We start from the raw sequence: 26541 nt of genomic DNA on the forward strand, positions 1-26541 counted from the left end.
AGTCATGAGGCCATTGCACTTTTTGTTTGTTTTGAGGGCAATGAGGATATTTTTAGTTTACTTACAGACTTAATAATTTGCACTTTTGTAGCTAAGGCCTCAAATTAAAACAATTTTTATGTCCAAAAAGTTGTTCATACATGTTTACTGTGTGTTTTGTATAAAAGAGTGTGAATTTTATTTTTCAGTTTGTTTGTTTGTTTTCATTTGTATTTCTGGTCCTATAGCTTTGATTACAGCCATATGACACAAGTACAGCATGCAGATTGTGAAATAACAGGCAGTGCTAAAAAAAAGGATGTACAACACTTCATTGGGGGGTAAAAGGGGGAGTTTTAATAACAAAAGTAAGAAAAAAATCTAGGTGAGGACAAATGTACTAAAATTGCCTTTAGGTCTGGAAGGGTTAAGCATAGATTTGCATTACACAGAAAAGCACAGAATCACCATGACAATATCACTAAAAAAGCTTATTGCCATATATAGCAATCAGATTATCATCACAATTACATTTTTCTCACCATATTACCAAGTACTAACTCAACATGCCAAAATGAGAGGATAAAGGTAATATGCTATCTATTTTACAATGACATATTTGAGGAGATAACTTCTGATGTGTCTGAAAGAGTCCAACTTCTGCTAGACCGTATCCTCCGGCCAGATTTCACTGGTCTCCCTGTGTTTATGTGCTGTCCAATGGGTTATAGTCTCATTATCAGCGGCGGTTTGTGACCACAGAAGCCTGTCGTTCACACCACATTTCTACTGTGTCAGCCACAACCCTAACCCCCTCACTGGGCACTCAGCTTTGTGTGTGTGGCCTGGTTTTATCGCGTCACGGCCCTTTAAGTCCACCTTAACCCTCACTTCTCACACGTCGTGCTTTCTTATGGGAATAAAGCCATGGATCCACAACATAAATCATACATTTGAGGTTACTTTTAGGGTTAGGCTGAGAGCTACATATGTTGTGGTCTGGAGGTATAAGTCAATATAGCGTCTCCAGAGAACGCACCGGGGGCTGTGTGTGGTTTGTGTGAGTGTGAAAAGAAAGCAGCAGTCCTCAAAGCACGGCTGATTCGTTTAAACATGGTGTCTCATTTTTTTAACCTGAAGCAAAATGATTGGATGCAGAGTTTACCAACAGACTTGAACTACTGAGCCATGACGGAGCTGCCTTTAAAATACTTTCACTAGTAGATATAAAATAAAAGCATTCACAATTCATTTCCCGGGTCTATTTTCCTTCCAACTTCATCTTCTATTAAACGATACTGTGCAAACGTCTTCAGAAAAGTTGAGAAAAGTTGAATTGATACATGGAAACATTATCTACAAATTGAAAAAGGAAATTTGAGGCTGTTCAGTTGAGCGCATTAAACAGGGAGAAGAAAACAAAACAATACTGAGATTTTTTTACCAAAAGAAACCACTGCACATCACATTAGATTTGTCAAGTTGTTACAGTTTTTCATCATGGTTTTGTATATTAATGGAAAATTCTTATATTGGAGCATGGAATCTTACAGCTAACCATAAGCAGGATGTGAAAAGGGCACAGGAGAGATAATAAATTGACTGAAACATGCATGGATGACATCTAAAACCTCTTCAGACATGTTTTTGCTGAAGGAACAACATGATAACATGGTAGAAAGCTCATTTTTTAAATTGTGGTGTGGGAGCAAGGATGACAAAGGCTTGTGCGCAGCGCATTGGACATAATATTACACCTAGTAGTAGCAGTTTTATTTGGTCATTTTGCAGCAGTACAAAACAAAACAAAACAAAACATAGACTACAACTCCATGGATCATGAACAAAAGGGTTTAGGCTGAAGTAAAAAGTACTTCTAATGCCTGACCTTATTAAACAATGACAGAATTTCAAGAAAGAAAAGCAGCATATGAACAGCAAATTTGCATTTACAATTTCACTTATGACTTACTGTATACATAAGAGACAAAATATAAATTAAAACTAACAAAATTTAATGCATAATTCATTTACTCCAGAGCTCTATATCTTTCAAAACGTAACATACTCTTTTTAAGGCTTCTACAATGTAAGACTTTTTTAAAATCATCACTCAGACTGTTCCATATACTAACCTCTCGAACAGAAATACAATCACAATACAATCAGGTTTTTTTGTTCTTATCTTCCTTTTTTAAAGATGCCATTTTTGTTTTCGTTTATGGTCATACAAACTAATAATAATGATAAAGAAGGCACAAAATGTATCGTTTATGATTATGTCAAAAGAAAAGGTAATGTTAAAGAAAAACCTGTGTTTAGTTAATGCTTAGTTAACACATAATACTTAGTTTATAATAAACATTAAGCGTAACCAGCTAACCATAAGGAGGGGGGTCTAAATAAGGAGAAAAAATTTACAAAATAACTGTAACATATGATATGGATGACACCTAAAACCTCTTCAGGCATGATTTTGATGAGGGAATGTTTTTTTTTTTTTTTTGCATAATATCCCGTCTTTAAAAACAGCACAGTATGAGTATTTCAAAATATTACAACCACCACTGGAAAGGTGAGAAGAGAAACCTTGTGTTATTCAGTTTTAGGGAAGGCAGCATTGGTCGGCTCCAGTCTAAATCAGATTGATGATCCATTTTCCCTGCCCTGGGGCCTCCGTAACGTGAGGGCCCAGGATCTGCACCCAGACAGATGGGACCTTGTCTGCTTTGACCTTGCTGAGCTAATATTTCTCGCAGGCCTTCCTTGTCTGTTGCCTCATCATTAAAGAGGTGACATGGCTATTAACATTGGAGCGAACACTTCAAAGACACTGTTTACTCGGACAGGGCACAATCAAGAGCAGAGGGAGATTACAGCAGGTGTTCGGGGGAGAGAGGGATGGAGGGAAAAATGGTGACAGACAGAGGTTGGCGGGTCAAGTCAGAGGAGTCTAACTGGTGAACTAAATAACTGTCAATTTTAATGTCAAGATTTGAAATGCCATGTCAGGGAATGCATTCTTCTGAAGACATGTAGCTTCAAGGTAAAATTGTTTGGCTGGAAATAAAGCCACTGTGACAAGTGTTTTATGGGTTAATAGCAGGTCACTTGGTTATAGTTACAAATATAGGCATAAAGTGCAAACCAATTATTTTTTTAAGTAAGAAATACTGAATAACCACTCACTTAAAAGTCCTAAATTATGCAAAATTAACTCTTGTAAACTTTAAGCCGCATTAGTATTGTGTTACCTATGAAAAACATACCCGGAGTGTTTTGATTCATTCACACATTATCACACATCACACATGCATTATTAGCCTGTTCACATCTCCAAAGCTCAAAACGCTCGCTTCCACCTCATGATAATCTAATTAAGAGATAGTTTTCAAGTTTGTTTAGTAGAGATTGGAAAATTCCAGAGATTAAATGATCCAATTGATTCTAGTGCAGGTTTGTGGAGTTTAAAAACACAAAAGAGCACCTCCTGTATGACATCACAAGGTGGAACAGTGTTTTCTGAGTGAAGAACTTGGTCTAAATGAGCAGCATCTGTGTGTTAAAACTGTGTGAATGAAACAAAACACTACTCAAGGTATGTATTTGATGAGGAAACAGAATTATGGCATAGATCAGAAAATAGCGTAATAATCTTTTTGGGTCACATCCGCTGGTCTGTCCTTTCAGAATTATTTGGTTAAATGCCTCCTGTGGTTGTGTGATACCTTTGTAGGGTTTGCAGTTAATGTTTCCATACGGCACTGACCTTTTATTGGAAAAACAAAAAGGGAATCTTGCATGTCATTTGCATTTCTAACAAATCTATTTCTGTTCTATAGTAATGTGCTTTCTCTTTATAAACATGATGCAAGTGTCTAGCAACCATGAAGAAAATTCATGGTAAATTTATCAAATGGCGTATATGTATTTGATCACTCATAACCACATGAGAGCCTTATGATGTTTAAAGTAAACTGTTGAAAGAAATATACACGGTAAGCCTTATTGCATCTTACATTTTGATTTGATTTATGTCATTTTCAGTTTTTTTTTTTGTATTTATGAAAAGTTTTAAGTCTACTACTGGTATATAAAACAAACACAAACAAGTATTGGTACAGGGTGATAATCCAGTAACTTTTTTCCTCTAATTGATCATGGTTGTCAATTGAATTTTACTTTGTAAAATTAAAAAAGTAAATAAAAATGTGTTGTATTAATATCCTGAACATACACAAGACAGACTTTTAGCAATAAAATGGTAAAATATCTTCCTCCAAAGCCTGAACTCTGCTTCAAACCACATGCTGAGGACTGCCTGTAGACCCAACCAGGTCACTGACAGTTAGAAATCACAAAATCTTGAAATTTTATTTGATTTGAGTGCTTTGGAAATGTAGACAGACAATTTTGCATAATATAGGACCTTTAATCTTACTAGTTCATATCAAACTACTAGCATTTGAAATATTTTGCCCAGGTTTATGCTGCTTTGCCTTTTTATTGTTACAAGCATGCCTTTTTATGTACAAACAGACTTTGCCACATCTTTTTTGAGAAACGATTTTGCTCTTTGGGAGATTCTAAACCTTTCAAATAAATCGTCTGACGTTAGGAATGGATGGTGGTGCAAAAGTCATACCAGAAAATACGGTTTTCAGAGGCAATCCGGCGGTCACTGTTACTCACTAGCAGCAGGCAGTAAGAGCGAGATAAGGAAATAATCAAAACAGAGCAGCAAGGGCTAACTTCAGGCAGACTGCGCTGACAGATGAGTTTTCACTTTAATTCTATGGTAGACCACCACTATTATTTTATTCCATTCACGCTTTGTTAGCAGCAAATGTTCCAGGCTCACATCTGTTAGGTAAAAGTGGTTTGGTTTAGTTTAATTAATACAGTACTGTAATTTCTGTTTTGAATATTAGTGGTATTATGTTAGAGCAGAAATTATCGAACAGGCAGTAAATTGGGATGAAGGGGGCATAACAACGTTCTCAAACCTTTGATGTATCTCTGAAGTTGGACTGCAGATGGCGCTGTGATCCTACTGTCTCACCTCAATTAGGAGGACAGTGCAAAAATGTATTTTAAATTGATTTTGATCTTTCAAAATCCTGCACACCGTCTTAAAAAAGGATTCATAATAAATACTGACCCCCAAAAATTATTGTTCCATCCATCATGGATTCAACGATAACTCAATATAGTATTGTGACACGCTTAAATCTACATCGACAAAAAAACTAAATTATCTTAAAGATTTCATATTAAAATTGTATGCAGCAATTCTAGCTCAGCACAGACAGAAACGTAAATCTTTTTTTTTTTTTTTTTTCTACTTTTATTGCAATGCCATGTCTCCGTTTCTGGTCGCCCCAGAAAAATCCCACCCACCGTCATTTTATTAGGACATCAATTGCATGTCCTAATAAAATTTGCAAGTAAGATAATGCGTTATTGTTCCTGGGCTGCTCCCCCTCCTCCAACGCACCTCTTTCAGGAAATTGATATGGAAAGTTCCCATTCATTCAGATCATTCCAAATAGCTCAGTGCCTTGGTAGCAGTATATGCACACACACTTCCATGCCTCAAGTTTAAATAATTAACATTTTATACCATAATGTTTATTGCTATTTTTTATATAACTTTCTTTCGATTTCACAGTACTATATCCGCCTTCTGGAGCATCTAGCCTCTTTTTATCACCTTTATGGTTTGCTCGGCTGCTCAGTGAAAGAACGAGACTACCCCGCAAGCCCAAACTGCTTTATCTCTCCTTCCTTATCTCTCATTAGCTTTGGCCTGTGCCGTGTGCAATGGAGGAAATGTTCTATTGAAATCGGGTTTCATTTTGGGTAGATGTTATCGGGCATAAGCTATTTGAATTTTGATAATGAGGAACTGTGTAAGTCTGATGCACTGCAGAGCACACTACAGCAATAACAAGGCACAGCGGGTGGTAATCATCGCTCCAACCATACACCGAACATCTCTGGTCTCTGTAGTGTTGATCTAGTCCCCAAGCAGCATGGACCCAGAAATACTCCCACTATCTCTAAGAGGCTCTACACATAAAGCAGAGAACTCAACTCTCCATTCAAGGATAAAAAGACAGATAGAGATAGATTGACTTTGAGAGGTATAAAAAAGTAAGCAGTGTGTGTCATTATTACCACGAAGGACAACTAAAATATTTATATTTTAATAAAATTTTCAGAAAAGGTAATTGGCGAAGTTCAGGGATGGTTTGAGGTGAGAATCTAGAGAAAATAATCCACAATTGAGTTTTGAATTTTTTTTGCTAAAATAGTTTAGGGTTTCACATTTCATTTTTATGCATACATTCAAGTTCAGAAACATAAAATGTAAAAGATTTATACTTAAAATGATTTAAAGAAAACATAAAACATATTTTCTGACATTTTCTGATCTATGTTACCTGGAGTTGTGTTTTGTTTCATTCACATGCACACAAACTCTGCATACTTAAACTGAGTCTTCTCTCAAACAGAAAACACACTGTGCCACCTTGTGATGTCATGTGGTAATACGGGAAGTGCTCCACTGTGTTTTTAAACTCCATACACTTTCACTCTAACCATTTGGATAATTTCAGCCTTAGAATTGCCAATCTCAACTGAAAAAAAAGTAACAGGTAGCTGTTAACTTGAAAACGACCCTTACATGACATCACAAGGTGAAACAGAAACAGAACATTTTGAGCTTTGTGGATGTAGACAGACTAAAAATAAAGGGTTACTTAATCATGTGTGAATGAAAAAAAAACACAAGCTTGGGTATGTTTCTGATGAGCTAACAACATTATAACAGAACTAAAAGCTCACAAGATCAATGTTGTTTAAAAAATATAATATATCTATTTTATCTTCCCTTTTTTGCGATGCCATGTCTCTCTTTCTGGCCAACATTGTTAATCATTCTCTTTCCAAATGTGCAGTGATTTGCATAACATAGATTGAATGAGTAGAATGAGCTGCTTCTTCCAAACACAGGTCTTGATTTATTTTGGTTGTGGACTGGCAAAAAATGCAATGGTTTGACATTTGTGGATTGATGGGTATAGCTTCATGGTCATACAGTACATTTCCTTCCTTTTTTGCATTGACAGCCTGAGTGACACATGATGGAAGCGCTCCTTGATCCCATAAAAAAACACCTAAGCTTACCTAGACTATTATCATGAATGAGAACCACCCTACGTTATGATATCTGCTTGTGTTGGAGTTAAGATTTATCTCCTCTCCTCTCAGTAAGGACAATACAACAGGTGCCGACGCTGCCTGCCCAAGGACACTTCATAAGGACGAATCTCCATAACCTAGACCTGCCTTTCTCATTACTCCCTCATAATAGATTCAGTTAGTGGTATGTTCAGAGTGCTCCCCCCTCCAACATGAAGGTGTACTGATCCAATCTGCCCACAGGGAACATTAAACTTTTATCTAATGTCTTCTAATGGAGCTGTACAAGACTTTACAGAAACACCATGTGCAACATCTAAAGCCATTTCCAACTGCAGTTACACTGTATGTCTGTTTGGTGTAGTCCCAAAAGAACCCGTCGTACATCACTCCCCTGAACGCACCTGAGGCTTTAAAGTGGCATTGGCATTTTCATTGTAGCACATTTGCAATAATTAACAGAGCTAACTTTTTCACTGTGGTAAATAATGGAGAAGAAGGTAGCGTTATTGAGCCCCATGTTTCATTCTGCTCATTAAACGCAATATACCAGTGTGACTACATTGATGGATCTAGAAAAGGTCGACGTGATCATTACTTGAATGGGACGGAGAACAATTATTAGAAAGGGTGTTATGAGACAGAACATGCGCTGAAACATAAATCTTTTTATATCGTTACCATGGTGACTTTAAATTTGCATTGTACTCCATTTGTCTTTTAAATATTATTAATCTAAAACAGGGATGTAACACTAACTGAAATATCGTGATATCGTACCATCAAAAGTCTCTCAATAATATCGTGGGCCGTCACAATATATTGAATTACAAGTTTCTCTCCTTAAATTCATTGTTATGGTGCAGCAGTAGCTAAAAAAAGACTACATGAAGAAATAACAGTTCTAACACTTTTAAATCTTAGTTCTTTGGATTAAGTCTCAAGGCATTTTAAGAGAAAAAAAAAGCATGTTCACACTTTTTTTAGCCTCCACAAATATCACAATAAATATCATACCATGAAATGTATATCGTGAAAATACTGTACCAAGAGATTTGAATATTGTTACATCCCTATTCTAAAACGTAAAAATTTGAAGTATATGATAATTGTAGACCTTCCCTAATTTCCTAATAAAAGAGGTTGTTATAAAGTAACATTATGAGCTCATCAAAAACATACCTGGCTGTGTTTTGTTTCACTCACACATGTTTGAGTCCTTTAATATTAGTTTGTCTACGTCTACAAACCTCAAAATGCTCTGTTCCACCTTGTGATGTCATGTAGTGGTAGTTCTCAAGTTATCAGTTACCGTTTACCTTTTGTTTAGTCGAAATTGGCAATTTCAAATCTGGAATAATCCAAATGATTCTAGTGAAGGTGTATGAAGTTTAAAAACACAGTGAAGCCCTTCCTGTATCACCACATGACATCTCAAGGTGGAATAGAGTGTTTTCTGTTTGAGAACTCTAAACGCCTAAATATGCAGGGTTTGTGTGTTTAACATGTGTGAATGAAACAAAACACAAGCCCAGGTATGTTTGTGATGAGGAATCAACATTATAACATACAGTATATCAGAAAAAAAAAAACACAGAAAAAAGTATAATAAGGGCCCTTTAACTGCTGCTTTGTAGGAGAGTACTCATTGCAGAACTAACTTGTGAAATCTTTTAGTCTTCACCAGTGGTAAAAGCTAAAACTTATATATTGGCCTATTATGTTTTTTTCCCATAAAAGACCAACAAACCAACCAACAACAACACAACAACAATACAAGTCCTAAGTTCAAAGTCATGAAAAAAACGCCATCGATATATTCCAAGTACTGCTGCAAGCATTATGTTTGTGATGGATTTGTGGCTAACGCATCTATATTTAGTGGTCTATTATTTAATGAACAGGTTCCACTTCATAGGATTAATGAGGGACAAATGAAGCATAAATCCGAACAGAGGCAACCCCATCATTTCCGGCCATTTCAGTGTCATCAGTGGTCAGCGTCCACAAACATCTTTCTCCTCCTTACCTCATCATTGACTGTTGTCCTATAGCAACAAGACTCTCCCATATAATCCTTGACACCACTTCATCAATGTCCCATATCGACATCCTCTCTTAACCTCCTCACCATTTCATCATTGACTAGTTCCATTCACCTCAGGGTCTTTTCAGGTTATAGCCCCAGTATTTAACCCAAGTCCTCATCACGGAGGTCATAGGCAGTCATCCGCTCTCCTATTTTCTATACATGTGATACTGACAGATGTTACTATGCTACTCTGTATTTTAAGGGATTTCTTGATGACAATAATCATATAATTAAAGTTAGAGTATTACACCAATTATACACTGTAAAATTAGCCACAAAAGTGCAACACTTAAGTTGAATTGTGTAACTTTTCTGGTAGAGCGTCCACCACCTGCTTGTTTCCATGTAGATGTTAATGTTTTTCGAATCATCTACAGGATGGCATTTAATTGAACTATCTCCATGGAGACAAGTAGGCCACATCACAAGGCCAAGTTATTAGTCAGATCTATGGAGAAGTGGGCCCATTCAGAGTAATAATGCATGTTTTTATTAGTTTTGAGAAATAAAACACCTGTAATTAAATAAATACAAGATATATTTGTGTAATGCTATACTGTACTGTGAAACATCCCAGGCAAAGCAATAACTTATAAAAGTTATTGCAACTTTAATGCACTTATTGGAAAGATTACACGACAAGTTTGTTTGTCCCTCCTGTATGGTACTAAAGCTTTAAAGTATTCCTTATAGCTATCCCCCTTCAAGTTTTTTAAGGAAGATGCTCCATGTTTTTAATTCATTCATGGTACACAAATATGGACCTTGATTATTCAGTTACAGTATTTCCAGTCATCTTAATTTTGTTGTTTTTCAGGACTTGAATGTCCTTTCTGTTTGGGTATGACCCAAGTCCTCAGCCTAAGGTCCAAAGTTTCAGGGATTGTGCATGTACAAGATTATGATAATGACGGAAAGACAAAAGCTTTTTAATAATATTTCTATTAGATCACTGACCTTGTTGTGATGTTCCAGAACAGAAATACAAGCCAGTTAAAACCTAATTTCCTTGCAGTGTTAAGTATAATTGAATCACATTTTGAAGCTTTGCCACTTCACTGCCTTTGCTACAAATTCAGCTCAAATATAGTGCTTTCCTCCTGTGCAAGAAAACACCTTTGAAACGATGGGCTGAAGAAGTTCGAAATGGTTCCAGGAGACCAACTCTCCATTTTGTCAGGTCCGGCACTCAATAGCTCCATGATTAAAGTCGGTCTATTTTATTGATTGAAAAGGAAGAGGAGGAAAACCTAGAGCCTTTTCTCTGCTTTTCAGGCCTTCACTCCTGGCTCTGCAAAAATGTAGAGGAGAGTCTCCTTTGACCATGTCCAGGCAATTTGGGGAGGAGCGGGCCCCTCGTGTTGCACTGAGCGACTCCTGACATGGTCTGTTACCTCGTCTCATCAGCTGGGAAAAGTATTTGGGCTTGTTGCGGGAGAGAAGGCGACCGCAACTTAAATTGAGTTACCTGTTCAGCGATGGTTTCATTTTGCACGGCTGGCCTCGGAGATCCTTGATTGAAGCGCTAACTGCTCATCACCCCAGTGCTCCCCCCTTCAGTGTCGATCTGAGCAGAACGTAGAGATGTGACTCAGGTGGCGGAGACAGCTGCTGCCGGATCCATCAAAATATCTCAACTGTGCAGAGCAGTGGCACAGAGAAAGTGGGATGCACAGAAAAACAAGAGACAGGATAACTAGGATAGATACTCCAAGAACAAAAGTCATACTATATAATCTACAAAGTTATTTGTAATGTACATATATGATAAATTATATTGATTCATGAAAAAAAAACAGACCATACGGACCAGGACAGACCATATAGATCATATAAATCTGTGGACTAAGGGAGTGCGACTTTACCCATAGCGTTCAGCTCCAGTCAAATGAAGCTCATGCAGTTTTAAGAGTGAATTTGGAGCTGAGTTTCATATTAGGAATAGGAATTAACAGACAAAAAAGCTAAATAAAAACACCAGGATCATGTAGAGCTCACTGCAGCAGTTATAGAGAGAGGGATGATAATTTTTCAGTGTAAAGTTAATTGGAGTTAATGGAGCCCGAAGCACCATGTCCATTTACAGTCTATGGCATTGTTTCCCAAAGACTGGGTCGCAAACTCTCAGGTGGGTCACAAGAGATTTTTTTTGCATCACCTAGTCACATATCTGCATGTAGGTCTGCAATATACAGTTGTATACATGAATCTGTGACCTTATAGTCATTCTGGATCAGCATTTCATCAGAATATCGTCCTAGGTAGGGCCAGTATTTCAATGCTTATTCCTTTCACTACTACATATACTGTATGTGTGAATTGGGATTTTTCGGTAATCACAAAAATGAAGACCAAGCAAAGAAACAGATTGAATGCTGTGCCTGATCTGCGTGTTATGCTCTCCTCCTGCACCCCGGACTGGAACGCGCTACGAAAACGCAGACAGGCCCACCTATCTCATATCATTTCTAGGGATGTAACAATATCCAAATCTCACGGTATGACATTTACTGTAATATTTTGTGGAGGCTAAAAAAATTGTAAATATGTTCCTTTTTCCTCTTAAAATGTTTTTACAAGAATTAATTCAAAGAACTAAGATTTAGAAGTCCTTAGAAGTGCTATTTCTTCATGTAGTTTGTACCAAAACGGAGCAAAGGATCATGGTCGATATAGTTCTCTCTGTTTTTTTTTTTTTTTTTTAGCTACTGCTGCACCATAACAATGAATTTAAGCAAAGAAACTTGTGATTCAATATATTGTGATGGCCCATGGTATTATTAGACTTTTGATGATACGATATCATGATATTTTGGTTGTTACACCCCTAATAATTTTAAAACGTTTTGTAATTATTTTATTGTCTATTTTCTCCCAATATTGCTGGTTCAATTGAATGTTGAAAAGAAAAAGAAATGGGCTACATTTAATGTCCAAATAGGTGACTTATGGATTCCTTTTATTGCTGGTTCAATGACTGTTTTTATTGAGTAATACTAATTGTTCAGAGAGACACGGTCACTCAGACAACAATAAAATATCCTCATTAATGTTCAGTAATGGTCAAATCCTCTTTTATTTTTTGATTTTTGAATAATATCTATTGACTTGGGTTGCAAAGGTTTGTGACTTTTAAAATGTGGGTCCCCAGAAAAAAAGTTAGGGCTATGGAACAAACCTGTGCACTTGAATCTAAATCTAAAATTGAGCTTTGTGGGGTTGTACATTTTAAGAATTTTAAGATGGCCCTCACTACAAGGTAATTTCTGTTAGATAAGACTATACACCAAATAACCAAAACATAATGTATATTGGTCTTCACTGGACTAATATTTGTGCTAGCAAAGTCAATGACAGTGATAAAATGGCTCTCATAAAATTTGCAGTGTTTTATTACTGTAGTATATGCAGTATGTATTGTTTAAACCAATGAAATGACATAAAATGAGCTGTGAGATCCGTACCAATTAACTGGCTCCAGGTATTTGAGTATGAAACCTGTATTCAAACAATGTTTCTTGGTAACTTTTTCAGCCAAAAGCTCCTGGTTTGTAGCTCATATCTGGCAACCAAAATTTTCCCCTCAGGGACTATATTAACATGCTGAATAGGTAAACATATCAAGAAGTGGAAAGTGATGCAAAATTATGCTTTAATCAGTGTGTGGCTTAAGGCCTACATACAGACAGACACATAAACACACAACATGACACACACAAGCACAGCAGAGAAATACTACTCAAAATAAGTCAGAACTTGCAGTTAGAGGTGGCATATAAATTTTTAAAAGAAAATGTTATTTTAAAATTCTGCAAAGAGCTGATTTTTTTTTTTTAAATGACTTACTCCACTTTCAAATAAGAATATACATTTGTGTTTAGTTTTACCTTCTTACCTTTTCGTTCAGTTCTTGAACTGCTTTTGTCAGTATTGTCCACCTTTATTTGCAGTCATTCAAAGTCTGGATAAAGAAAGTATGCGTAAGTAAAAAAAAAAGCATTATCCAAAAGTCTAGTCCAACAGGGAGAATTTGATCATTAATCATATGTCATAAATGCTATATCCCAGAATTGAATCCCATTTAACCATTTTTAAAGGGTTTTTATCATGTTTACTTCTGGTCTGGGGAACAACAGTAAAGATGCATTATTTAGTATTTGTTAAACTAGTTCTCGACCTCCCACAGAGTTGTAGCATAAAGACACAAAAAAGACAAAGCAAATTTAGAGTAAATGCGAACTATGTTAATCTGAGTTTATTTTTCTCAACTTGTAATCTATATTCTTAAATTCCCTGTTCCCTGCTCCAGGATGTGGACTATGGGAGACAGGGCTTTCTGTGTCTCAGCTCCTACAGTCTGGACCTCCCTCCTCACATACCAATACAGTTTCCGTATTGGTATGTGAGGCACACACAAACAAAGAAAATAGGGCTGTATTTCTTATGTTTGTGTGTGTTTGTATGTCTAAGTGTGTGAGTGAATTGTGAGTAATTGTGAAGCACTTTGGGTGTCTTTCGAGTTATACAAATCAAAGTTATTATTATTATTGAAGTGATTATAGGACAAGCTGAAGCCCCATGTCTCTATTTAACACAGAGAGAAGAAAAATATTCAGCTGAGTAGCAAGAACATTACTGCACATAGCAAGGGAGGAACATGGTTTCATGGGAAATAATATTCTGAACAATATATATTTTTTTATATTGCTATGTGGTCTAACACTAGTTCTGATAAGCTGCTTTTCCATGGGGGCGGTAGGAGGAGGAGCAGTGCGGTCTGAAAGTGTTTCCATTTTCCTAAGTGATCTGTAACGGTCTGTTTGAGGTTCGAAGCAGTAATTTCATGTTTACTTCAGTATTACCCACATCTCACAGCTCCATAAATTACTGAACATCTTTTTATTAACCGCTGACATCTGCCTCATGATAAAACGGATAATTTCAGGTACAATAAAAATTTTATTGCCTAAGAAAAGATTTGATGAGTTTGAATGACAACAGTTGCTCATTTTGCTCAAACCTCTGTCCCCAGGATCAGGAAAATGTAAACGCAGGTTGTAATTATTAATCACGTAGCATACCAAACAGCTCCAAGGAGAACTAATCTGAGCAATAGAGCCAGTCGAACAACCCATTTTGACTATTCTAAAACTATTCAGGGAAAGTTCATCTTTGCCTTACATTTTTTCAATATTTGACTAACTTAAGTGTTTGGCTGTGTAGGATAAGGTGCAATTAGAATTCAAAGTAAAGCACCACTGAAAGAAATAAGAAAAAATGATTTAATTATGACAGATAGTTAACTAACTACATATCAGAAAATCTAAATCTATTTTTAATAGAAAGAATTTTTATGTATCTCACATGCTCTCAAACTATAAAAAAAAAAAAAAAAGCAAAAATGAGTTGACTCAACTGATCTATGGGAAGGCACAATTTTTACTGCAATTTTTACTGTAAAAATGTGTCAAATCTTAGGCATGTTCTCATCTATTCCTTCAATGCAGCCAGTGTAACACAACATATGTATGTGGGTGGATTGTGCGAGATCTGCAAGAGAATTTTTAACCATTAAAGTATGGACCTGACCTGCAGTGAGGATGCTTCAGACTAAAGCATATTCACTTTCAATGTCAGAAAAACATTTGGGGGACAATATGGAGATTGGTTCATGGTTATAGCATTAATACATTTAAAAAGGCAAAGTCAGGGCACAGTGTGGAATGTAAAGGCTTTGAGCTATCTCACCAAGCCATATTTTATTCACAACACACCAACACTGGCTAATGGTGTTGCTGTCACTATACTAAAATAAAAAATACCTTTGGGGAAAAACACACACATTTCACTGAGCAAAAGATGGATTGATGTGCAACTCCTAACTCTTCCTATCACCTCCATATTAAAATTATTCTTGTAAACAAATAAATGCCATATTCAACTCAGAATAACCAGAGTTTCTAATTTTATTATTTCTAGAAAAAGTTCATGTTCATTTTAATACCTCCTCAAGTCTAGGCCTACAATACAATACCGACTTAGAGAAGAGATTTTAGTGCTTTTTCATGTAATACGATCTGATTTGAGCTGTAGACGGTATAATAACTAACTTCTATGGCTAATTATTGGTTCACTATTAATTATTTGTTGCAGCTCAGGCCTTTTATTGATTCTGTCTATTCAGATTGGTTTACTGGAATTATCCTGCTTTTGTCAGAGGCATAAAGTAGCTTCAATCTTTTATCACAGTATATCTCTGTAGCAATGTATTGAGCTTCAAAATTTGTTATCAAGACAGGCCCACTCAAATCAACTGTTTAACATTTAGAATTTGGATATCGATTTTAAGACAACTTTAATAAACTTATTATGTTTCAAAGCCATTTTCTTAACTGCAGCAATGTCTCAAAAGATTTTGAAAAGGAATAATCCCATTTAGTTTGCTTTGCGTCTTATATATACAGCATATACATATATCAAAAAGCACCATAAATCCTTTCGATCTACTGCCAAAAGGCAAAAATCCATTTGTTTTCCTGGCCTGTGCTGCCCTATCCATTGGCTGCCATCAAGTATTTATTTTTGCACAAACTTATAAATGGACTCTCTGGTTTGTTTTATTGCTGAGCTTTATATAAAATTCCCTCATTGTCTACTGTACTATAATTGCTATTGATTATCACAAAGCGTCGGTTGAGCGTACAGTAAGTGATCTGAAAGAAGGGGAAAGGCCAATGGCTGGTGTTCAGTCTGTCTCTGCTGATAACCACCAAGCATGGCGGATGAAAGAGTGCTCGAAGTGATGTGGGTTGATAAGGGTGGGGGCAAAAAACGCAAGGGTAGGAGTACAAGATGAGAGGAGACCGCCGAAACGTCTCCAACAAGGAAGTGGCTCATGAAAGGCAAATCTCTTGAGAAGGGGATAAAAGAACAAGGAAAGAACTATAGGAGACTTAAAAACTAGTAGACACGTAGCCACCCCAAACTGCCACTTCACTCAATTCACCATGTTCTGCTCCATAATGTTTTATAGCACGAGCGCAGCTAGCACACACAGTATTCAGTAGTGATCTCATTTCACAAGCCATATCCCCCAGTAATGTGAACACAAAGGGGAGATGCACAACCATTAGCAACGTCCAGCGCTCATTTACTGCTACTCATGCATAATTGGCTTTCTATGGAAGGAAGCAAGAAAGGGTAAACACTGAGCAATCATATTAACTCCTGTTTGGACTAATGGTGGTCCGTTAAGACATGGATAGGCACTGAGTTATCTGTATTGATATCTCTGAAGACATTTGATGGACATTTTATCGATTCTAGACCGGACATTTTATGAATTCTAGATCTGAGCATGGATAAAACACAGCCTTCAAACAGCTACTAACAGATTACAGGGAGATTACAGAGTACAAGATTATTTATAAAGAGTACTGACTGAAGTCTGACATATAGTGTTAAGAGCTTGTGTGTTTGGATCACTGGATCTTCATTAGTGTCCACAGTACCATTTTGTTGCCCATTCAAACATTTATGGAGCAAGAAATAGGAAGCTCTATACAACTGATGCAACTGTGTTTGCACTCTAACAACAAATACTGGCCATTAAATCAAACTTTATTTATAGAGCCCTTTACAACACTCAAGGTGACCAAAGTGCTTTCCAATAAAACCAACACAATATACAAACATTCAAAACATTAAACAATGAAATTTAAGAAATTGTGCAAAGTCTCATTGCATTACTAAGTGTTAAAAGTCAGTCTGAATTAGGGGTGTGAAAAAAAATTGAAATAGCAATATATCATATTGTTTAATGTGATGATACAGTATCGATATCATGGGCTGCTGTATTGCTATATCGCCAAGAGTACTTTTTTTTTTTTGGTATATTTTACTAAATTATTTTGTTATAGCACTATAATGTTGTTGCTTGTTTAAAGGAAGGAAACTCTTTTATGCAACACATTTGACATTTTCACTGTTTTTGCAAGTTTCAAATTGACTTTGCACAAGAAGTGCTTTAACAAAGACTTTTAGTATCACAGCGTCTGAGCAACTATTTTTTTAGAGTTGTATCAAATCAATTTGAAATATATCGCATCAAATCGAAAGTGCACTGTATCAAAATATGTATCATATCGTGGCGTATGGATCGAGCTATGTATCGTATCGACAGCTTCTTAATGACACCCATTCCTCGTCTGAATAGATGAGTTTTGAGCCTGGATTTAAACAATATAAATTAGTATTATATTTTATTTGGAAGATTTATAAGCTAAATGTTTCAATATTGTACATGAAAAACATACACAGTGGTATATTTAAAAATCTTAACAGCTCTTCTGTGCTTTGATAGCAGACAATCCCAGTTGACAGGGGAAGCCACTAGATGGAGTTCTTGTTTCTCTGCCTCCTGATGGGACAGAGTCATGTTGGCTACAGAGTGTGACATGATGAAACACACAACGATCAGTACAACTATGGTTTTGGGAGCTTTGTGTAACAATTTTTTTTTAAAAAAAGCTCCTCCAGCACTGAGAATGATCCTCAAACAATACCACAGCTCAAGCAAACTTTCACTGTATGATTCATCTACCTTTTTTTTTTAAACAGATGTGTCACTGGGGAGAACAAAATGCAGCAGGTAAAAAAACAGAACTTTGACAAAATGCAGTCAAAATGTAAAAAGATTAGAGCTGTGAGAAAAGATAGATTTTGAATATGGATATACAGCACGATAGCATTACTAATACAAGACACAAGAGGTCCGTAAGAGAACAAATGGGCACTAATAATTTGTTTTAAGACTAGAAGTGAATGACATTCAGACATAAAAAAACACACCACTTACTGAATCATTTTTAAATGCTCTTTATCAGAGCTAGTAAAGGATCATATGGTAATACTAAAGAAAATATTATTACTTGGTGTAAAAACAAATGTAGTTTTATGATTATGTGTGGCTTTGGTATACTAAAAGTATGTAAACCCTATACAAAATGGTCCCATTTTAGTCTTGATCTGGTCTCTATAACATTATTGTCATTGCTCGATATGGTCAGTGCGTTGACAGACATCGTTCACTGCTTGTCACGCTACATATCCGTGATACATGTGAAAAAGGAATAGTATAAAATGAACTGTTCTCTGTTATCCTTTTTTTTCCAGAGCTTTCATATTGTATAATAATATTCCAAGTGCATGTGAAAATACACTGCTTTATATTATCGACTGTAGTGAGCTCCAGTGGTTCTCAAGGGCGAGATAAGAGCAGACACATCCAACACTGCTGCTACTGCTGTGGCTATGTGTTTGATTCTTTCTCCCCCTTTTCCCCCCGCCATGGCTCCACAGCAGATGGTAAAGAGAAAATCACTTTGTGCTTGGGGCAGGATGCAGCAGGGTTGAGGGTTTAAGCTTTTGAGGTCCACTGTGAACCTGCCTGCCTTCACGGCCCTGCAATGATTTTGCATACGCGCACTTCCTGTAATCAAATATATGCGAATGAGGATTTACAAAGCAGCGTCAGTCGGAGATACTGATTAGATTATGGGGATTGCGCAGAGCAGCAGGCTACAGCCAAGCAGACCAGTTAAAACAAGAGCTACTGTATAAAGGGGAATATGGTGGATTTGCTCAAAAGGTGAGAAGTTGTTCAACATTTTGTTTTGTTTTGTTAAAAAGAAGCAATCAGAAGTTGAACACAATTGCATAGTTGAAATGAGCTGTAGAGCTGTAATGTTTTGATTGAAATGATCGAAGTGAACAATGGTGAATGATTGCACTTAAAAGGGATAGAGGGCAGTCAATAATGAAAACAAAGAAGCACTTAGTTGTTCATGAAATGCCCACAAGACAAAATGGTACCATCTTCATTAAAATACTAGATTAAGACAGCTAACAAGAACAAAAAAAAATACTGTTTGAATATACTTTAATTATAGGCCACTCAAGTCAGTTCATAAAACTAGGCCTTAACATGGACTTAACAGAGATTACATTTTAGTAATTTTATATATATATATATATATATATATATATATATATATATATATATATATATATATATATATATATGTAGGTCACTTTTGTCACAACTACACAACTAAACCAAGTGTAATTCTAAATAATCCTGTTTTTATTCCGTACTCTTTTCTCTTTTATGATGATCATTTATGTTTTGATTTTAACTTGATTGATTGATTTGTTTGTTGTCTTTCTTATTCAGTAAAGCGATTTGAATTACTTTGTGTATGACTTGTGCTATACAAATAAACTTGCCTTGCCCTGCCTTGCCTACTGCAATTAAACCAGGATATGAGAATTCATAAAACTGGAGCTTAACATGGACTAAACAGTGATTACATTTTATTAACTACACTATACTCTACAACAAAAGATGGCTTAAGTAGCTCTTGGAACTCCTGTTTACCAGTAGAAGTACCTAGGGCAGATGATACTCTAAAAACAGCAAAAATATTTCTTTGTTAAACTACTAATAAGTTAATATGAAATACATACATTTTAATAATCAAAACAACAAATATGTATGTATGTATGTATATGTATGTAGTATGTAAATAAGCTACAAAATTGTCATGCGGATGCAAAAAAATACTAAAGGATAGCAAAAAAGTACTCCTGGCACTATAGTGATATAGCTATTCCGAGACAATGATACTGTATCACGATATATTGATATCTCGATAATTTTGCACACCCCTAGCACCTATCCCACTTTTTCAGCAGCGCTAAAACAAATCTACATGCACCTACTGTATCTGGGATATGCAAAGCAAACATGAATCATTACCGGCTTATGCAGATGAACCTGGCTGCATCATACAGTATCTGTTCAGACTCTATATGATTGCAAGAGCTTATTCCATAAAAAGCACATGTTACACAATACCTCAAAAACAATCAATGTACATGAATATTTAACAAGCTATAAGTGTTGCTTTACAGTAGGGCAAAGTTCACACTCTCTTTGCAAAGTAGGCAAATGTCTTCCCAGAGCTGCAAGAACTGAGAGGCTAGCAAGTCCATAAGCAAACACACAGGACCTGGTTTAGAAACAACATACTCAAATAAACAAGTGTGTAGGAGTGTGCAATGCAATGTATAGAACTAAGCCGATGATTAGCCTTGGGACAGGATTGTGCTACACGGTAAAGAAAGACATTTTAGCACACGCATCTGGTGTAATCCACTTTCTAAATGCAACTAGGACAGGGGTCTCAAACTGCAGCAACTGTATTTTTGTTCCTAACCCCTTTAAGGCTTGAGTGTGGCAAAAAAAAAAAAAAAACTTTTTTCCCTTGTATAGATAGATCACAATTTTTATTTGCTAAAAACTATTAAATATAATTTTCAATCTGAATTACTGAACATAAACTAGGGATGTACAGATCCAGCTTTTTTAGTTCCAATACTGATTCTGATACTACAGCTTTAAGTATCTGCCGGTAACCGATATCAACCAATAAGAGAGCAGAGACTGAAAACAGCATTTATTTTCTTTAAACAAAAATAAAATAAGACAAATTTATCCCTCCCTCAAGTAGGAGCTTTGTGTAAATAAATGTTCAATCATTATGAGACTTTCTGGGCCAAGAAATTATATCCAACCGAGCAAATTTTTCAGCATGCTTTTACTGACAGTAAATTGGCTGTTTTGACCACAGTTAGATCTCAATTTTATTAAATGCACAGCACTATTTAAATTAATACTTTTTCATTTTTTTCCTTTTAAGGAGATGTTAATTCTAGTTTGGATCTATTTTTGTTTTGTTTTTTATTTGTTTTTAGCTAGTAGACTTTACTAGACAGAACGGCCTCAAGCATTGAATGAGAGCGAAGATTAAGGAGAGACATACAGTAAACTGGGAGTTTAGAATTTATCACCCTGAGGACAACGGAGCCTATATTACAAGCATGCTTCAACCTAAACACAATCATACAGCTGTGATTTACTCTAGAATTGATACTTTGCAGCTGATGGCATCAACATTCATTGAGGGTGTGATGCTAACTGAGGCTTTATAGGACTTTAATCTGCTTTATTTTAACACAATCTGACCAAAAAGAACTGGCTTATCTGTCTTAGTCTGTCTCACATAAATTACAGTCACACTAGCAATCGCCAGCTGTTTTTCAGTTCAGTTCACACTCACACAATTTTTGTTGAATCAAACACCTAAACAGGACATGGGCACTCGTATTGATCACAGGCTCCTGGAAATGTGTTGTTTTGTATTTTTCACCATGGTAACTTTTCACCATTAGAGATACATGTAGAAAACACCCAGTGTAATGTTACTGCAAAGTATCAATATTGTTTTCATTTATCACAGTGGGAAAAATATTTGTCTTGAACTTATAAGCAATATATTTACCTGAAACATTTGAAAATGTCATCAGCAGAAACGTGTTGAATTTCCAATCTTGCACCTACAAAACATAAAACCAGAAAAGACATTTAAAATCATTTTGCAGTGGTCTTTTCTTTTTCGGGAGTGGTAGGTGGTACTGGAGGTGGTGTGGGTTCACAGTGAACAGCAAGCAAAGCTAATTCACTGTGACAGGAATCAGAGCTGTGAGGACCACCATGACCAAACAGCATAGACGCTGTGGATCCAGTCAAACTAAAGCAGCCTGAAGGAAAACGAGGAGAGGATGTCAGAGGAGAGAGCGATCGGATGCAGCGGATAATACACTTAGACTGATAGTGTGGAGCCCATAGAGGAGCAGGTGATGTTTGTCCAGTAAAGACCGGCAAAAAATAGCAATGACAAGGTTTGGGGGCTAGAGATAGCATGCTTGCCTCAATATAGAAGGTTTAGGAGGTCTGCTTTTTTTCAATTTAAGCAATTACAGTATAAAGTTGCAAGTAGGCCCATCATGATAATTACTTCACTAACTGAAAAAAAAAAGTTTACCTTTTTTGGGAGCACGATGTATTACTATTCCTTTGCCTGAGTGTTCCACGGTATGGCATTAAAGATATCTCTCAGAAAGGAGACAATCAGCCAATCAACCAGGTCAAGTTACAGGTGAGATTGATGTAGATGTAAACTTACTCATAATATATATATTATCTATTTCCATGGAGACAAGCACCAAGCCGACTTACAGGTCCAACTTAGGGAGTTGTGGCCTGCTTAAAGTACAATGCATATTTACCTCCGCCAAGGAGGTTATGTTTTTGCCGGCGTTTGTCTCTTTGTTTGTTTGTTTGCCTGTTAGCAACATAACTCAAAAAGTTATGGACCGATTTTGATGAAATTTTCAGGATTTGTTGGAAATATGAAAAGGAAGAACTGAATTCATTTTGGGGGTGATCCAGAAGAAATCCTGGATTCTGGATCACTTTGAAATTTTAGTTAACATTGTGATAAATGGGGTCAAAAATTTTGTTTCTCAATATCTCGATTAATTATTGACCAAACCCCATGAAATTACACTCAGGGATGGACAATGGGATCCTCTTTCATATTCCAAAGGCTGATCTGGATCTGATCCAGAAGACTGATTTTATCACAATTTATATAAAAAATGGGGGTAGTCCTTGGTGGAGGTCTGCGCTCTCTGAGTGCTTTTCTAGTTTTATATGGTATTGTTCTAATGTAAGGGAAACCAATCCCTAGCATATCTCCATGGACACAACCAGGTGCCAGGTGCCAGCAGAAAAGTTTCATAGTGCATCTTTAACTTAGAAAACACCTCAGAAAGGTTTATGTGAACTGATTTCAGCATCTTAAATTGAAGCACAGCTTAGTGAGAGCATAACATCAAAACCACTGCATAAAATGTAATGGCATAAGACTGCAGTGCACTATGATAAGTGCATTAACTTCTACAGTAATTTGAGATACAGCATCTTGTCTGTTGCATCAGACCACACAGACCAGCCTCCCTCCACTTCAGTGTCTGCAGGCCCCAAACCACCTATAAGAGCTCCAGCTTAGAGCTGATGTAAAAAGTTTTCACATCAAGTACCACTTAAGAAACCTTTCACCGCTTAGAGTACCACCAGATCTAAAGCAGCTCTAAAGCACAACTGCATAAGGTCCAAACGAGGTCATACCTTGTCTAAAATAGAATTGTTAATCTCTGACTAAATCCAAAAAAGGACAAACCCAAAAAATAATCATTTGGCTCTAAACTGACTCTAAATTAAACAAACACATATGATTTTCGGCTGATTCTGTAAAAATGCAACTATATTTTCTAACATGATTGTATATATTGATGATAAACACAAGATAGAAACCAAAATAGTACAATATAGTCTAAGACATAGTTCAGTCTTTGTAGTTGTGTCTTTGATTTGATTAAGATGAGATAGTCAAATCTATTACTGATTTCTGGTGTTTGTTCATGGTTTAGGCTCATTTTTGTCCTGGTTTAGCCCTGCCTTTAATACTGGCTCAGTGCTCCAGTAAAAGAAACACTGGGCATTATTGGAATTGATTATGAAGAGGATGTGATGATATCTGATATGGTTCTGTGAATGGACCAGTGCAGCGTCATAACTTAATGATGAGAGAGGGAGACACACGGCTGGTCTGTAAATGACACGAAAAAGGAGGAGGGGATTGTAGGAGATTAAGTGAGCTGTGTGCTGTTTGTTAAAGACCGCAAAGCTCGGCAGGATGTTTGTACAGCGGTTCTCTCATTTGGGACGAGGAAAAATAAGGGCGAGCCAGCAGGGAGCCTTAAACTTGGCCCACAACAAGGAAGCCAATAGCAGCGCATTGTGTCTCCATCGCCCTGGGAAGAAGATAGAAAACAAAATCACGCAGGATTAGACGGAAATGCTGTGCTCATTCAGCAATAGGATCAAACTCCGAAATGAGAGGAAGTGAAATCTCATGTTGAAGCGAAGCTGTGCACTTTGGATACTTTGGACTTGGACTGGCAATTGTTTTGTTTTTGTTTTCCAGTTTCTGGAATAAAATGGGATCATCTAAGTGAACCACATTTCACACGACTCTGTGTAAGTCCAACTTTTGGCCACTTAACTCTCCAGGACATGCATTAGTAACTTCTAGATTTGTTTAGATGGTTTTAGACAGTGCATGTCAATTCAATTAAATTATGACATAACTACGTTAACTTATTTCGATAATTTTATTGAACTGAACACTATTTTAATGTGGAATCAGTACAGTGGAATACTTCATATACTTTTTACAAATGTAATGATAATTATATTTATAGAATATAAAAATTCATCTATTGCCATCATTGGAAATTCATTTACATTTGTATGTTTCTGTTTTCCATTAGAATCTTTTAATATGTGAGATATTAACAGATGTAGTGAGATAAATAAGTCATATTTTAAAGATGTACGCTGAGGTCAGTATTAACTTATTTTTACAAATTTTTTATATATATATATATTTTTTTTTCTTACAGAAGGGCGGTATCATCATTTGAAACTATGCCAGCTCACATGGCCAATGGGAGCTGCTTCCTGGTTTTCCTCTGTCTTGTCTGCAGTTGTGATGGGACCTGCCCCAATATGTGCCTCTGTCTATCCGATACTGTTAGCTGTAGCTCTGCTGGCTTCACCAAATTCCCCACAGTCTTACCCACCTTCTCCATCACCGTGGACCTCAGCCACAACTACCTATCCTATCTGGGCGCTGGCAGCTTTGAGAAGATGCCCAGGCTAGAAAACCTTTGCCTTGCCCACAATCAGCTCACGAGTCTGGGGGAAGGTGTGTTCCAAAACGCCTCTGGTCTCCGGTTTCTGGATCTGTCATCGAATAAACTCCATCTGGTAGAACAGCACTACTTCCATGGGCTTTGGCGATTGGAGGAACTTCTTCTTTTCAACAACAAAATAACACAAGTTGAATCTGGCATGTTGAATGGCCTGAGTAGCTTAAAGAAACTATACCTTAGCCTTAACCAGCTTACAAACTTCCCATTTTTCACCATACAAGATCATACCCATCCCTTTTTAACCATGCTGGACCTCTCGTCAAATCGTCTGAACAACTTACCATGGGAAGATATTAAAGCTTTACCCAGTTTGGTCCAAAGGGGCTTGTATTTGCATAATAATTCTTTAACCTGTAATTGTGCTATGTACAGTATGTTTTGGCACTGGCAGCTACGAAACTACGAAACTCTCAAAGACTTCACAGATGACCACAGATGTTTAATCTATGGTGAAATGCGAGCGACTATAAAGTTCTTGCATCATACCCGTTTTTTCCACAACTGCACCCTAGAAAAGGCCGTATCCCTTCCAGTCACTGTCTACCTATCCACTGTTTTGGTCACAGAGGAAGATACTATTAGCCTAGATTGCCAAACATCCATAAAAAGCACAGAGCTATCATATACATGGCTAACACCAAGCAAGGGCTACCTGACTCCAGCTACCAAGAACAGTTCGCTAATTACCATCTTCCCCAATGGGACTTTGGAGATGCAATCCGTCAAGGTCAACGATTCAGGGCTCTACGTATGCACAGCTGTCAGTGTTAAACTTGGGGTGAATGCTACGCGGGAGGTGAATGTAACTGTATCGTTGCCTCCACCTGAGTCATTCAACACAGGATATACAACACTGCTAGGCTGCGCAATCACAATGATCCTAATTCTTATGTACCTCTACCTGACCCCCTGTCGCTGTAGCTGCTGTAAACAACCCAAGCCCCCTTCAGTTACGACCTATGACCCCAGCAGTTTGTCCTCAGTGTTCTCCTCATCCATCAGGGAGAACAAACCCTACAACGACAAGCATGTAGCGTTTCTGGAGCCAATGATGAGTCCAGAGGTGTCAGAGGAGTGGACTCAAGAGAGTTGAGGCTTTCCAGCAATACCTGGGAATGAGAAAAATGTGGTTAGCTAAGAATGTATAAAATATTTTATTTTTGCAATTGTCAAAATAAGTAGATCGGGAGCGTGCCTGTGTTCCCTCAGCCCTATGTTCCCTAAGTTTTTTTTTGCTTGTTTTGTTTTTCCAAAATTTGGCATTATGTTCACACATTTCCTTTACCATCAATTTCCATCAGAATTTATCCCGATTTCTCCCAATGTTGTCGTCACACCCAACCTATTATCCAGCAGCAGTTGACTACAGATGTAATGCAGAGGTCATGGTGCAAAGGACCCTAGGTTGAAATGACTTTGAATCATCCCTTTAAATGCAGTATAAAGATAAAAATGGTTTCATTTTGAGAAAAGTCTTAGAAATAAGAAAACACAGGGCTGTGGGAACACAGAGGTGA

General features: G+C 36.8%; 1 protein-coding gene and 1 long non-coding RNA gene across 2 annotated transcripts; one reads left to right on the forward strand and one right to left on the reverse strand.

The window, feature by feature from the left end:
- Positions 1–10790: 10790 nt before the first annotated feature.
- On the reverse strand, positions 10791–21824 carry LOC129412369 (uncharacterized). The gene is made up of 3 exons (XR_008633678.1): positions 21685–21824; positions 13176–13241; positions 10791–10917 (listed from the first exon to the last, which is right to left on the reverse strand). It is a non-coding gene; the product is annotated as an uncharacterized LOC129412369 (long non-coding RNA).
- Positions 21825–24714: 2890 nt separating this feature from the next.
- Positions 24715–26117, forward strand: LOC110158051 (amphoterin-induced protein 3-like). The gene has a single exon (XM_020922479.2). It carries the CDS (start codon positions 24738–24740, stop codon positions 26115–26117), a length of 1380 nt encoding a protein of 459 aa, XP_020778138.1. The 5' UTR covers positions 24715–24737.
- The last annotated feature ends 424 nt before the right edge of the window (positions 26118–26541 follow it).

This window comes from Boleophthalmus pectinirostris, unplaced genomic scaffold, assembly GCF_026225935.1.
Source record: "Boleophthalmus pectinirostris isolate CB_2022bp ecotype Guang Dong unplaced genomic scaffold, ASM2622593v1 HiC_scaffold_8, whole genome shotgun sequence".
Classification (NCBI taxonomy): Eukaryota; Metazoa; Chordata; class Actinopteri; order Gobiiformes; family Gobiidae; genus Boleophthalmus; species Boleophthalmus pectinirostris.

What these genes read in the sequence shown, in the direction of transcription:
- LOC110158051 (XM_020922479.2), top strand. Translation starts at nt 24,738, where the DNA reads ATGCCAGCTCACATGGCCAATGGGAGCTGCTTCCTGGTTTTCCTCTGT.